Below are 14475 nucleotides of genomic sequence, written 5' to 3'. Positions count from 1 at the left end.
CCAGAAGAGGACAAATCAAATCAAATCAAATCAAATTTTATTTGTCACATACACATGGTTAGCAGATGTTAATGCGAGTGTAGCGAAATGCTTGTGCTTCTAGTTCCGACAATGCAGTAATAACGAGCAAGTAATCTAACTAACAATTCCAAAAAAACTACTGTCTTATACACAGTGTAAGGGGATAAAGAATATGTACATAAGGATATATGAATGAGTGATGGTACAGAGCAGCATAGGCAAGATACAGTAGATGATATCGAGTACAGTATATACATATGAGATAAGTATGTAAACCAAGTGGCATAGTTAAAGTGGCTAGTGATACATGTATTACATAAGGATGCAGTCGATGATATAGAGTACAGTATCAACGTATGCATATGAGATGAACAATGTAGGGTAAGTAACATTATATAAGGTAGCATTGTTTAAAGTGGCTAGTGATATATTTACATCATTTCCCATCAATTCCCATGATTAAAGTGGCTGGAGTAGAGTCAGTGTCATTGACAGTGTGTTGGCAGTAGCCACTCAATGTTAGTGGTGGCTGTTTAACAGTCTGATGGCCTTGAGATAGAAGCTGTTTTTCAGTCTCTCGGTCCCAGCTTTGATGCACCTGTACTGACCTCGCCTTCTGGATGACAGCGGGGTGAACAGGCAGTGGCTCGGGTGGTTGATGTCCTTGATGATCTTTATGGCCTTCCTGTAGCATCGGGTGGTGTAGGTGTCCTGGAGGGCAGGTAGTTTGCCCCCGGTGATGCGTTGTGCAGACCTCACTACCCTCTGGAGAGCCTTACGGTTGAGGGCGGTGCAGTTGCCATACCAGGCGGTGATACAGCCCGCCAGGATGCTCTCGATTGTGCATCTGTAGAAGTTTGTGAGTGCTTTTGGTGACAAGCCGAATTTCTTCAGCCTCCTGAGGTTGAAGAGGCGCTGCTGCGCCTTCCTCACGATGCTGTCTGTGTGAGTGGACCAATTCAGTTTGTCTGTGATGTGTATGCCGAGGAACTTAAAACTTGCTACCCTCTCCACTACTGTTCCATCGATGTGGATGGGGGTGTTCCCTCTGCTGTTTCCTGAAGTCCACAATCATCTCCTTAGTTTTGTTGACGTTGAGTGTGAGGTTATTTTCTGACACCACACTCCGAGGGCCCTCACCTCCTCCCTGTAGGCCGTCTCGTCGTTGTTGGTAATCAAGCCTACCACTGTTGTGTCGTCCGCAAACTTGATGATTGAGTTGGAGGCGTGCATGGCCACGCAGTCGTGGGTGAACAGGGAGTACAGGAGGGGGCTCAGAACGCACCCTTGTGGGGCCCCAGTGTTGAGGATCAGCGGGGAGGAGATGTTGTTGCCTACCCTCACCACCTGGGGGCGGCCCGTCAGGAAGTCCAGTACCCAGTTGCACAGGGCGGGGTCGAGACCCAGGGTCTCGAGCTTGATGACGAGCTTGGAGGGTACTATGGTGTTGAATGCCGAGCTGTAGTCGATGAACAGCATTCTCACATAGGTATTCCTCTTGTCCAGATGGGTTAGGGCAGTGTGCAGTGTGGTTGAGATTGCATCGTCTGTGGACCTATTTGGGCGGTAAGCAAATTGGAGTGGGTCAAGGGTGTCAGGTAGGGTGGAGGTGATATGGTCCTTGACTAGTCTCTCAAAGCACTTCATGATGACGGATGTGAGTGCTACGGGCGGTAGTCGTTTAGCTCAGTTACCTTAGCTTTCTTGGGAACAGGAACAATGGTGGCCCTCTTGAAGCATGTGGGAACAGCAGACTGGTATAGGGATTGGTTGAATATGTCCGTAAACACACCGGCCAGCTGGTCTGCGCATGCTCTGAGGGCGCGGCTGGGGATGCCGTCTGGGCCTGCAGCCTTGCGAGGGTTAACACGTTTAAATGTCTTACTCACTTCGGCTGCAGTGAAGGAGAGACCGCATGATTCCGTTGCAGGCCGTGTCAGTGGCACTGTATTGTCCTCAAAGCGGGCAAAAAAGTTATTTAGTCTGCCTGGGAGCAAGACATCCTGGTCCGTGACTGGGCTGGGTTTCTTCCTGTAGTCCGTGATTGACTGTAGACCCTGCCACATACCTCTTGTGTCTGAGCCGTTGAATTGAGATTCTACTTTGTCTCTGTACTGGCGCTTAGCTTGTTTGATAGCCTTGCGGAGGGAATAGCTGCACTGTTTGTATTCAGTCATGTTACCAGACACCTTGCCCTGATTAAAAGCAGTGGTTCGTGCCTTCAGTTTCACACGAATGCTGCCATCAATCCACGGTTTCTGGTTAGGGAATGTTTTAATCGTTGCTATGGCAACGACATCTTCAACGCACGTTCTAATGAACTCGCACACCGTATCAGCGTATTCGTCAATGTTGTTGTCTGACGCAATCGAAACATCTCCCAGTCCACGTGATGGAAGCAGTCTTGGAGTGTGGAGTCAGCTTGGTCGGACCAGCGTTGGACAGACCTCAGCGTGGGAGCTTCTTGTTTTAGTTTCTGTCTGTAGGCAGGGATCAACAAAATGGAGTCGTGGTCAGCTTTTCCGAAAGGGGGCGGGGCAGGGCCTTATATGCGTCGCGGAAGTTAGAGTAACAATGATCCAGGGTCTTTCCACCCCTGGTTGCGCAATCAATATGCTGATAAAATTTAGGGAGTCTTGTTTTCAGATTAGCCTTGTTAAAATCCCCAGCTACAATGAATGCAGCCTCCGGATAAATCGTTTCCAGTTTGCAGAGAGTTAAATAAAGTTCGTTCAGAGCCATCGATGTGTCTGCTTGGGGGGATATATACGGCTGTGATTATAATCGAAGAGAATTCTCTTGGTAGGTAATGCGGTCTACATTTGATTGTGAGAAATTCTAAATCAGGTGAACAGAAGGATTTGAGTTCCTGTATGTTTCCTTCATCACACCATGTCACGTTGGCCATAAGACATACGCCCCCGCCCGTCTTCTTACCAGAAAGATGTTTGTTTCTGTCGGCGCGATGCGTGGAGAAACCCGCTGGCTGCACCGCTTCGGATTGCGTCTCTCCAGTTAGCCATGTTTCCGTGAAGCAGAGAACGTTACAGTCTCTGATGTCCCTCTGGAATGCTACCCTTGCTCGGATTTCATCAACCTTGTTGTCAAGAGACTGGACATTGGCAAGAAGAATGCTGGGGAGTGGTGCACGATGTGCCCGTCTCCGGAGTCTGACCAGAAGACCGCTTCGTTTCCCTCTTTTTCTGAGTCGTTTTTTTTTTTTTTTTTTTGGTCGCTGCATGTGATCCACTCGGTTACACTGGTTGTAAGGCAGAACACAGGATCCGCATCGCGAAAAACATATTCTTGGTCGTACTGATGGTGAGTTGACGCTGATCTTATATTCAGTAGTTCTTCTCGGGTGTATGTAAAGAAACCTAAGATGACCTGGGGTACTAGTGTAAGAAATAACACGTAAAAAAACAAAAAACTGCATAGTTTCCTAGGAACGCGAAGCGAGGCGGCCATCTCTGTCGGCGCCGGATGCCGGACAGGCATCTCTGTCGGCGCCGGACGCCGGACAGGCCACCCCTCTGAGCCTGGTTCCTCTCTACCCGGTACAGCCAGAAGAGGACTGGTCACCCCTCAGAGCGGCAGGGTAGCCTAGTGGTTAGAGCGTTGGACTAGTAACCGAAAGGGTGCAAGATCGAATCCCTGAGCCGACACGGTACAAATCTGTCGTTCTGCCCCTGAACAGGCAGTTAACCCACTGTTCCTAGGCCGTCATTGAAAATAAGAATTTGTTCTTAACTGACTTGCCTAGTTAAATAAAATAAATTTAAAAAATAAAGAGCCTGGTTCCTCTCTAGGTTTCTTCTTCATTTCTTACCTTGTAAGGGCATTTTTCCTGGCCACTGTGTGTGCTTCTGCCTCTGCATTGCTTCCTCTTTGGGGTTTTCGGCTGGGTATCTGTTAAGCACTTTGAGACAACTTTGTTTTCAAAATAAAAGTCCAGTGGTATACTACGAAGCAAGCTAGGTCTAGTCAGGCGTTTATAAAGCTAGCCAGCTTCAGTTAGCTTCACATTGCAGCTCAGGCTTCATCCGTACCATGTCGGTGGATACTGGTTGTCTTTTAACTGCGCGTGAATTGCGAACTCTTTAAAAAATATATATTTTACCTTTATTTAACGAGGCAAGTCAGTTAAGAACAAATTCTTATTTTCAATGACAGTCTAGGAACAGTGGGTTAACTGCCTTGTTCAGGGGGCAGAACGACAGAGTTGTACCTTGTCAGCTCGGGGATTTGAACTTGCAACCTTCCGGTTACTAGTCCAACACTCTAACCACTAGGCTACCCTGCCGCTCCAGGGCGCCCACTAGGCTACTCTTCACTAAGACAACGCTGAACCGTCAACCCCATCGGTGAGTCAGTACCACGTTTTAATTCTTGCAAACTCAGCAGGCTACGGTGTGAACTAGGCTTTTAAAAAGTGTAGTCTTTATTGTATTATTTTATAATTTAATTTAATTTAATCTTTGGTGTGTTGTGCTTATCCACATCCGCACAGAGCACCTTTTTCCTCCACTAATATCAATAAAATAATTTTATAAAATCATATAAATGTTTTCCTGAACTTTTAAATGCATCCCATCATTAGTAAATGGTATTTTAATATTCACTGAAACTCACTTAGAGCTTTCATTCAATGCTCCAGCAGTAGCAATACAAGGATATAACTTCAATAGAAGAGACAGGAATGCTTATGGGGGAGGTGTTGATGTATATACACTGCTCAAAAAAAATAAAGGGAACACTAAAATAACACATCCTAGATCTGAATGAATGAAATTTTCTTATTAAATACTTTTTTCTTTACATAGTTGAATGTTGCTGACAACAAAATCACACAAAAATGTTCAATGGAAATCAAATTTATCAACCCATGGAGGTCTGGATTTGGAGTCACACTCAAAATTAAAGTGTATATTTTTTTTAAATTACACCGAAAAAAACTAACAAAAAACATTTGATTAATTAAATATGTAAAAATCGATCATCTTTCTTCAAAATGAAGGGGATGACGACGCAATCTTTCCGACAGGGATGGATTCTGGTCCTCAACTCGCGGCTCAGACACTTCATTCAGGGTGAGTGGAGTTAGCCGTGAGTTAGCCGTGAGTTAGCCGTGAGTTAGCCGTGAGTTAGCGTGCCCCGGTAGCAGGTTAGTTCTGAAGGACACGTTGCTAATGGAAATTAACCTAGCAAAAAGCTGAGCCACTTTCGCGATTATCGGTTATCCCGAGGAACAAAGTTACCTCACCAACTCTTCAGACCTGCTTTGTTGTTTAGTTTTTCGTGAAAAATATATATATATATTTTTTTATATATCTCAACGAGACTAACCTGATTAAATAAAGGTTAAGTTAAAAAAAATAATAAAAATGGCGAATGTAAAAAGGAGGTTTATAAACATAAACGTGACATACTAGATGACGTCACATAGCTTAACCAACCTGCATCATGTCGTCCAGACAGTTGAAGATGTATTTACGAGCCTCCTTGGACTTGATGCCCATCTCAGCCTCGTGGTCCGAAGGGGCCTATTGAACAGACACATCAGGAACGTTACACTTGTTGTCGTCACCAAAAATACTGATTCAATAAAAACTAATATGCAAAGAGAAACAACAGTCCATCATTACTTTAAGACATGAAGGTCAGTCAATACGGAACATTTCAAGAACTTTTAAAGTTTCTTCAAGTGCAGTCGCATAAACCATCAAGCATTATGATGGAACTGTCTCTCATGAGGACCGCCACAGGAAAGGAAGACCCAGAGTTACCTCTGCTGCAGAGGATAAGTTCATTAGAGATACCAGCCTCAGAAATTGCAGCCCAAATAAATGCTTCAGGGAGTTCAAGTAACAGACACATCTCAACATCAACTGTTCAGAGGAGACTGTGTGAATCAGGCCTTCATGGTCGAATTGTTGTAAAGAAACCACTACTAAAGGACACCAATAAGAAGAGACTTGCTTGGACCAAGAAACAAGCAATGGACATTAGACCGGTGGAAATCTGTCTTTGGTCTGATGAGTCCAAATTTGAGATTTTTGGTTCCAGCCGTCGAGCCTTTTGTGAGACGCAGAGTCGGTGAACGGATGATCTCTGCATCTGTGGTTCCCACCGTGAAGCATGGAGGAGGAGGTGTGATGGTGTGGGGGTGCTTTGCTGGTGACACTGTCAAGGATTTATTTAGAATTTAGAATTCAAGGCACACTTAACCAGCATGGCTGGCACAGCAACGCTCCATCACATCTGGTCTGCGCTTAGTGGGACTATCATTTGTTTTTCCAACAGGACAATAACCCAAAACACACCTCCGGGCCTGTGTACGAGCTATTTGACCAAGAAGGAGAGTGATGGCGCGCATCCGTACGTGAAGTCAGTGTGTCGTGTACTGGGATTGAGTCGATACCTTGATTCTCCAGACGGGGTAGCTGGAGTCAGGTCCTCTCTTGAAGAAGCGGCTTGTCTTGGTGCCGGCACTCAGCAGGTACTCTGCAGGCAGGCCCTGGGTCTGGGAGATGTACCGGATCTAGCGGACGAGGACAGGAGGGGACATGTTAGAATGCATCATAACAGTTTTAAGATAAAATACACGTGCCTCGGTGTGGTTGTGTCGTTCCTACCTGGTCGTACTCCGAGGCCCCGGGGTACAGGGGCCACCCCAGGAACAGCTCAGCTATAACGCAGCCCAGAGACCACATATCTATAGCCTCACAGAACGGCAAGCCCAGGATGATCTCTGGAGCCCTGAAAGAACGAAAACACGTCAACAACTAAGATAACATGCTCACACACTTAGTATGAAACAGTATATTGGGAAAGTGTTCTACTGTTGTGAAATAAACACCTGTATTTTCTCTGGAGTCACAGATTCTCACCGGTGGATGGAATGACTTACTTGTAAAGTCTGGTTCACCTGTACCAGTCATCATGTTATATACACCTGTACCAGTCATCATGTTATATACACCTGTACCAGTCATCATGTTATATACACCTGTACCAGTTATCATGTTATATACACCTGTACCAGTCATCATGTTATATACACCTGTACCAGTCATCATGTTATATACACCTGTACCAGTCATCATGTTATATACACCTGTACCAGTCATCATGTTATATACACCTGTATATACACCTGTACCAGTCATCATGTTATATACACCTGTACCAGTCATTATGTTATATACACCTGTACCAGTCATCATGTTATATACACCTGTACCAGTCATCATGTTATATACACCTGTACCAGTCATCATGTTATATACACCTGTACCAGTCATCATGTTATATACACCTGTACCAGTCATCATGTTATATACACCTGTACCAGTCATCATGTTATATACACCTGTACCAGTCATCATGTTATATACACCTGTACCAGTCATTATGTTATATACACCTGTACCAGTCATTATGTTATATACACCTGTACCAGTCATTATGTTATATACACCTGTACCAGTCATCATGTTATATATACCTGTATCAGTCATCATGTTATATATACCTGTACCAGTCATCATGTTAAATACACCTGTACCAGTCATCATGTTATATATACCTGTACCAGTCATCATGTTATATATACCTGTATCAGTCATCATGTTATATATACCTGTACCAGTCATCATGTTATATATACCTGTATCAGTCATCATGTTATATATACCTGTACCAGTCATCATGTTAAATACACCTGTACCAGTCATCATGTTATATACACCTGTACCAGTCATCATGTTATATATACCTGTACCAGTCATCATGTTATATATACCTGTACCAGTCATCATGTTATATACACCTGTACCAGTCATTATGTTATATACACCTGTACCAGTCATTATGTTATATACACCTGTACCAGTCATCATGTTATATACACCTGTACCAGTCATCATGTTATATACACCTGTACCAGTCATCATGTTATATACACCTGTACCAGTCATCATGTTATATACACCTGTACCAGTCATCATGTTATATACACCTGTATATACACCTGTACCAGCCATTATGTTATATATACCTGTACCAGTCATCATGTTATATACACCTGTACCAGTCATCATGTTATATACACCTGTACCAGTCATCATGTTATATACACCTGTATATACACCTGTACCAGTCATCATGTTATATACACCTGTACCAGTCATCATGTTATATACACCTGTATATACACCTATACCAGTCATCATGTTATATACACCTGTACCAGTCATTATGTTATATACACCTGTACCAGTCATCATGTTATATACACCTGTACCAGTTATATACATTATGTTATATATACCTGTACCAGTCATCATGTTATATACACCTGTACCAGTCATTATGTTATATATACCTGTCCCAGTCATTATGTTATATACACCTGTACCAGTCATCATGTTATATACACCTGTACCAGTCATTATGTTATATACACCTGTACCAGTCATCATGTTATATATACCTGTACCAGTCATCATGTTATATACACCTGTACCAGTCATCATGTTATATATACCTGTACCAGTCATTATGTTAAATACACCTGTACCAGTCATCATGTTATATACACCTGTACCAGTCATCATGTTATATACACCTGTACCAGTCATTATGTTATATACACCTGTACCAGTCATTATGTTATATATACCTGTACCAGTCATTATGTTATATACACCTGTACCAGTCATCATGTTATATACACCTGTACCAGTCATCATGTTATATACACATGTACCAGTCATCATGTTATATACACCTGTACCAGTCATCATGTTATATATACCTGTATCAGTAATCATGTTATATATACCTGTATATACACCTGTACCAGCCATTATGTTATATATACCTGTACCAGTCATCATGTTATATACACCTGTACCAGCCATTATGTGATATATACCTGTATATATATACCTGTACCAGTCATCATGTTATATACACCTGTACCAGTCATCATGTTATATATGCCTGTACCAGTCATCATGTTAAATACACCTGTACCAGTCATCATGTTATATATACCTGTATATACACCTGTACCAGCTATTACTCACTGATGCAAACATGCTGTGTCACTTACACACAGACACACCTGCAAAGAAAACCCCAATATGAGGTGTAAAAACAGGTGAACCTACCTGTAGTATCGTGACTGCAGGTACGTTGAGCAGACAGCCTTGGAGACGTGTGAGGCTGAGCCGAAGTCGATGACCTTGACCCTGTAGGGCTGTCTGAGTGGATCCACCAGCATGATGTTCTCTGGCTTCAGGTCAGCATGGATCAGACCCAGAGACTTCAGCTTCATCAGCGCCGTCGCCACCTAGTGGTCAAATAGACGTAACACTGAAGGGTTAAACAGCTGTGTGCCAGCTATGGACACTGAAGGGTTAAACAGCTGTGTGTCAGCTATGGACACTGAAGGGTTAAACAGCTGTGTGCCAGCTATGAACACTGAAGGGTTAAACAGCTGTGTGCCAGCTATGAACACTGAAGGGTTCACTCTTTTCAAAGAACATTTTACTAGGACTTTAATGACAATTTAAAGACACAAACACCTATTAAGGCTGACACACAGATCAAGTAAGGTAACATGCAATTGTGTTGTTTTGGATAGTTATTTGAGTACAACGTATGGTAAGGTAATAGCCAGGCAACAGGTTAATATGTAACAAATGACTCATTCAGAATAAGCACCAGGTAATTGTCACATTGTCTCTGTGTCGATAAAGTTGTATTGTACTGTCACCTGTTGCAGTATGGGTCTGATGTGTTGTAGCGGCAGGGGGCTGAACTTGCTGTGCTTCAGGAAGTCATACAGGTTCTGCTCCAGCATCTCGAACACCAGGCAGGTGTGACCTTTGTGTTGGAAACACTCGTAGGAACGCACAAAGTTAAACTCGTCGGCGTTCTCCGCGCTCAGACGGTTCAGGATGCCCACCTGGGAACAGACAGAATGACAAACCTTGATACTCTACGACACGTATGCTAGTTCTGTACATTTTAGAAATAGTCTAGCTCAAGTTTTGCATGAATTTTCTCTTGAAGGCCAATAGAAATCTATCAATTAAATGGATCTAGTACCTCAACATACTAAACAGTCAGTCCTATCTATTATAGAAGTAGGTGCGTCCCAATAACATCTCATTTCTCCTGAAGTGTGCACTCAGTCAATACTTCACACAAATCTAAAAAGCATTGGATTGGTGGAGGCATGGGTTAGTGGGACATTACCCCATATTTTTTTTATACCAGTTATTTCCTTTCAAATCAGTGAAGGAAAAGTTAACAACGTAGGGAGGAAGGAGAGATAAATTGGGACTTCGCCCTGGTCTCGTGCTTGCATATGGTAATGACAGGAGGGGTTTAAAGAGGAACTGCACCCGCTGATTTGGCCTCGTTTTTTTGGCTTGCTCTTCAAGAAATGCTGGCGGCCGTGACAGAAGCCAAACGTGAGTTGGCTTGGGGGTGTGGTTTGATGTGGGTGTGTCCTTGCAACTACCAAGACACACCCCTCTGTAAGAATCTCTCCCACAGCGGATTCCTCTCCACTCAATCACAACTAACAAACCTCCTGCAGGTTGAGCTCAGTAACTACAGACAGATGTATAGGATAAGATCCCCGGAGGAAACTTCGGGTCAGTAGCCTCCAGAGTAAACTACGTTTAAATTTTTTTTTTTTTAATAAATAACGTTCAACTGGAGTAACAGGTCCATGTGGAATAAACAACCCTTTACGTAATACCATAGAAGCAGTGTTCTGCTAATATAACAATGTTCACCTTTCATTCCCAGCCGATACAGATACGGTGCCTGTCAGCATTTTGTCTGGTGGTAATGGGGTTACCATGGTAACATGTCAGAGCGGTCATAACTTCCTGTGTGGCGTCTCGTATACAACCGTTGTTCCCTGATCCTGGTCCAGAATACACAGGGTTTCTCCCTCCCCATATTGACTGATCCTGGTCCAGAATACACAGGGTTTCTCCCTTCCCATATTGACTGATCCTGGTTCAGAATACACAGGGTTTCTCCCTCCCCATATTGACTGATCCTGGTCCAGAATACACAGGGTTTCTCCCTCCACATATTGACTGATCCTGGTTCAGAATACACAGGGTTTCTCCTTTCCCATATTGACTGATCCTGGTCCAGAATACACAGGGTTTCTCCCTCCCCATATTGACTGATCCTGGTTCAGAATACACAGGGTTTCTCCTTTCCCATATTGACTGATCCTGGTCCAGAATACACAGGGTTTCTCCCTCCCCATATTGACTGATCCTGGTCCATAATACACAGGGTTTCTCCCTCCACATATTGACTGATACCTGATCCTGGTTCAGAATACACAGGGTTTCTCCCTCCCCATATTGACTGATACCTGATCCTGGTCCAGAATACACAGGGTTTCTCCCTCCCCATATTGACTGATACCTGATCCTGGTCCAGAATACACAGGGTTTCTCCCTCCCCATATTGACTGATCCTGGTCCAGAATACACAGGGTTTCTCCCTCCCCATATTGACTGATCCTGGTTCAGAATACACAGGGTTTCTCCTTCCTATATTGACTGATCCTGGTTCAGAATACACAGGGTTTCTCCCTCCCCATATTGACTGATCCTGGTCCAGAATACATAGGGTTTCTCCCTCATATTGACTGATACCTGATCCTGGTCCAGAATACACAGGGTTTCTCCCTCCCCATATTGACTGATACCTGATCCTGGTCCAGAATACACAGGGTTTCTCCCTCCACATATTGACTGATCCTGGTTCAGAATACACAGGGTTTCTCCTTTCCCATATTGACTGATCCTGGTCCAGAATACACAGGGTTTCTCCCTCCCCATATTGACTGATCCTGGTTCAGAATACACAGGGTTTCTCCTTTCCCATATTGACTGATCCTGGTCCAGAATACACAGGGTTTCTCTCTCCACATATTGACTGATCCTGGTTCAGAATACACAGGGTTTCTCCCTCCACATATTGACTGATACCTGATCCTGGTCCATAATACACAGGGTTTCTCCCTCCACATATTGACTGATACCTGATCCTGGTCCAGAATACACAGGGTTTCTCCCTCCCCATATTGACTGATACCTGATCCTGGTCCAGAATACACAGGGTTTCTCCCTCCCCATATTGACTGATCCTGGTCCAGAATACACAGGGTTTCTCCCTCCCCATATTGACTGATCCTGGTTCAGAATACACAGGGTTTCTCCCTTCCCATATTGACTGATCCTGGTTCAGAATACACAGGGTTTCTCCCTCCCCATATTGACTGATCCTGGTCCATAATACACAGGGTTTCTCCTCATATTGACTGATACCTGATCCTGGTCCAGAATACACAGGGTTTCTCCCTCCCCATATTGACTGATCCTGGTTCAGAATACACAGGGTTTCTCCCTCCTCATATTGACTGATCCTGGTCCAGAATACACAGGGTTCCTCCCTCCACATATTGACTGATCCTGGTCCATAATACACAGGGTTTCTCCCTCCACATATTGACTGATCCTGGTCCATAATACACAGGGTTTCTCCCTCATATTGACCGATACCTGATCCTGGTCCAGAATACACAGGGTTTCTCCCTCCCCATATTGACTGATCCTGGTCCAGGACACACAGGGTTTCTCCCTCCCCATATTGACTGATCCTGGTTCAGAATACACAGGGTTTCTCCTTCCCATATTGACTGATCCTGGTTCAGAATACACAGGGTTTCTCCCTCCCCATATTGACTGATCCTGGTCCATAATACACAGGGTTTCTCCCTCATATTGACTGATACCTGATCCTGGTCCAGAATACACAGGGTTTCTCCCTCCACATATTGACTGATCCTGGTCCATAATACACAGGGTTTCTCCCTCCACATATTGACTGATACCTGATCCTGGTCCAGAATACACAGGGTTTCTCCCTCCCCATATTGACTGATCCTGGTCCAGAATACATAGGGTTTCTCCCTCCACATATTGACTGATACCTGATCCTGGTCCAGAATACACAGGGTTCTCCCTCCCCATATTGACTGATCCTGGTTCAGAATACACAGGGTTTCTCCCTCCTCATATTGACTGATCCTGGTCCAGAATACACAGGGTTCCTCCCTCCACATATTGACTGATCCTGGTCCATAATACACAGGGTTTCTCCCTCCACATATTGACTGATCCTGGTCCATAATACACAGGGTTTCTCCCTCATATTGACTGATCCTGGTCCATAATACACAGGGTTTCTCCCTCATATTGACTGATACCTGATCCTGGTCCAGAATACACAGGGTTTCTCCCTCCCCATATTGACTGATCTTGGTTCAGAATACACAGGGTTTCTCCTTCCCATATTGACTGATCCTGGTCCAGAATACACAGGGTTTCTCCCTCCCCATATTGACTGATCCTGGTCCAGAATACACAGGGTTTCTCCCTCCACATATTGACTGATCCTGGTTCAGAATACACAGGGTTTCTCCCTCATATTGACCGATACCTGATCCTGGTCCAGAATACACAGGGTTTCTCCCTCCCCATATTGACTGATCCTGGTCCAGAATACACAGGGTTTCTCCCTCCCCATATTGACTGATACCTGATCCTGGTCCAGAATACACAGGGTTTCTCCCTCCCCATATTGACTGATCCTGGTTCAGAATACACAGGGTTTCTCCCTCCCCATATTGACTGATACCTGATCCTGGTCCAGAATACACAGGGTTTCTCCCTCCCCATATTGACTGATCCTGGTTCAGAATACACAGGGTTTCTCCCTCCCATATTGACTGATCCTGGTTCAGAATACACAGGGTTTCTCCCTTCCCATATTGACTGATCCTGGTTCAGAATACACAGGGTTTCTCCCTCCCCATATTGACTGATCCTGGTCCATAATACACAGGGTTTCTCCCTCCACATATTGACTGATACCTGATCCTGGTTCAGAATACACAGGGTTTCTCCCTCCCCATATTGACTGATACCTGATCCTGGTCCAGAATACACAGGGTTTCTCCCTCCCATATTGACTGATCCTGGTCCAGAATACACAGGGTTTCTCCCTCCCCATATTGACTGATCCTGGTCCAGAATACACAGGGTTTCTCCCTCCCATATTGACTGATCCTGGTTCAGAACACACAGGGTTTCTCCCTCATATTGACTGATCCTGGTCCAGAATACACAGGGTTTCTCCTCCCATATTGACTGATCCTGGTTCAGAATACACAGGGTTTCTCCCTCCCCATATTGACTGATCCTGGTCCAGAATACACAGGGTTTCTCCCTCCCATATTGACTGATCCTGGTCCATAATACACAGGGTTTCTCCCTCCCATATTGACTGATCCTGGTCCAGAATACACAGGGTTTCTCTCTCCACATATTGACTGATCCT

The 14475-nt window shown here is 44.4% G+C and overlaps 1 protein-coding gene across 1 annotated transcript in view; it reads right to left on the bottom strand.

Moving 5' to 3' along the window:
• Positions 1-14475, bottom strand: part of hipk1b (homeodomain interacting protein kinase 1b) — a 63478-nt gene that overhangs the window by 31709 nt on the left and 17294 nt on the right. Inside the window, exons 3-7 of the mRNA XM_042323735.1 lie at positions 9806-9997; positions 9198-9379; positions 6657-6780; positions 6443-6562; positions 5478-5564 (exon numbers count right to left, since the gene is read on the bottom strand). Coding sequence (XP_042179669.1) covers positions 5478-5564; positions 6443-6562; positions 6657-6780; positions 9198-9379; positions 9806-9997 — 705 coding nt within the window. The remainder of the gene's footprint in view (positions 1-5477; positions 5565-6442; positions 6563-6656; positions 6781-9197; positions 9380-9805; positions 9998-14475) is intronic.

This window comes from Oncorhynchus tshawytscha, linkage group LG07, assembly GCF_018296145.1.
Source record: "Oncorhynchus tshawytscha isolate Ot180627B linkage group LG07, Otsh_v2.0, whole genome shotgun sequence".
In the NCBI taxonomy this organism is placed as follows: domain Eukaryota; kingdom Metazoa; phylum Chordata; class Actinopteri; order Salmoniformes; family Salmonidae; genus Oncorhynchus; species Oncorhynchus tshawytscha.
Note: the sequence above shows the minus strand (reverse complement) of the source record. Positions and strands in the feature narration are given on the sequence as shown.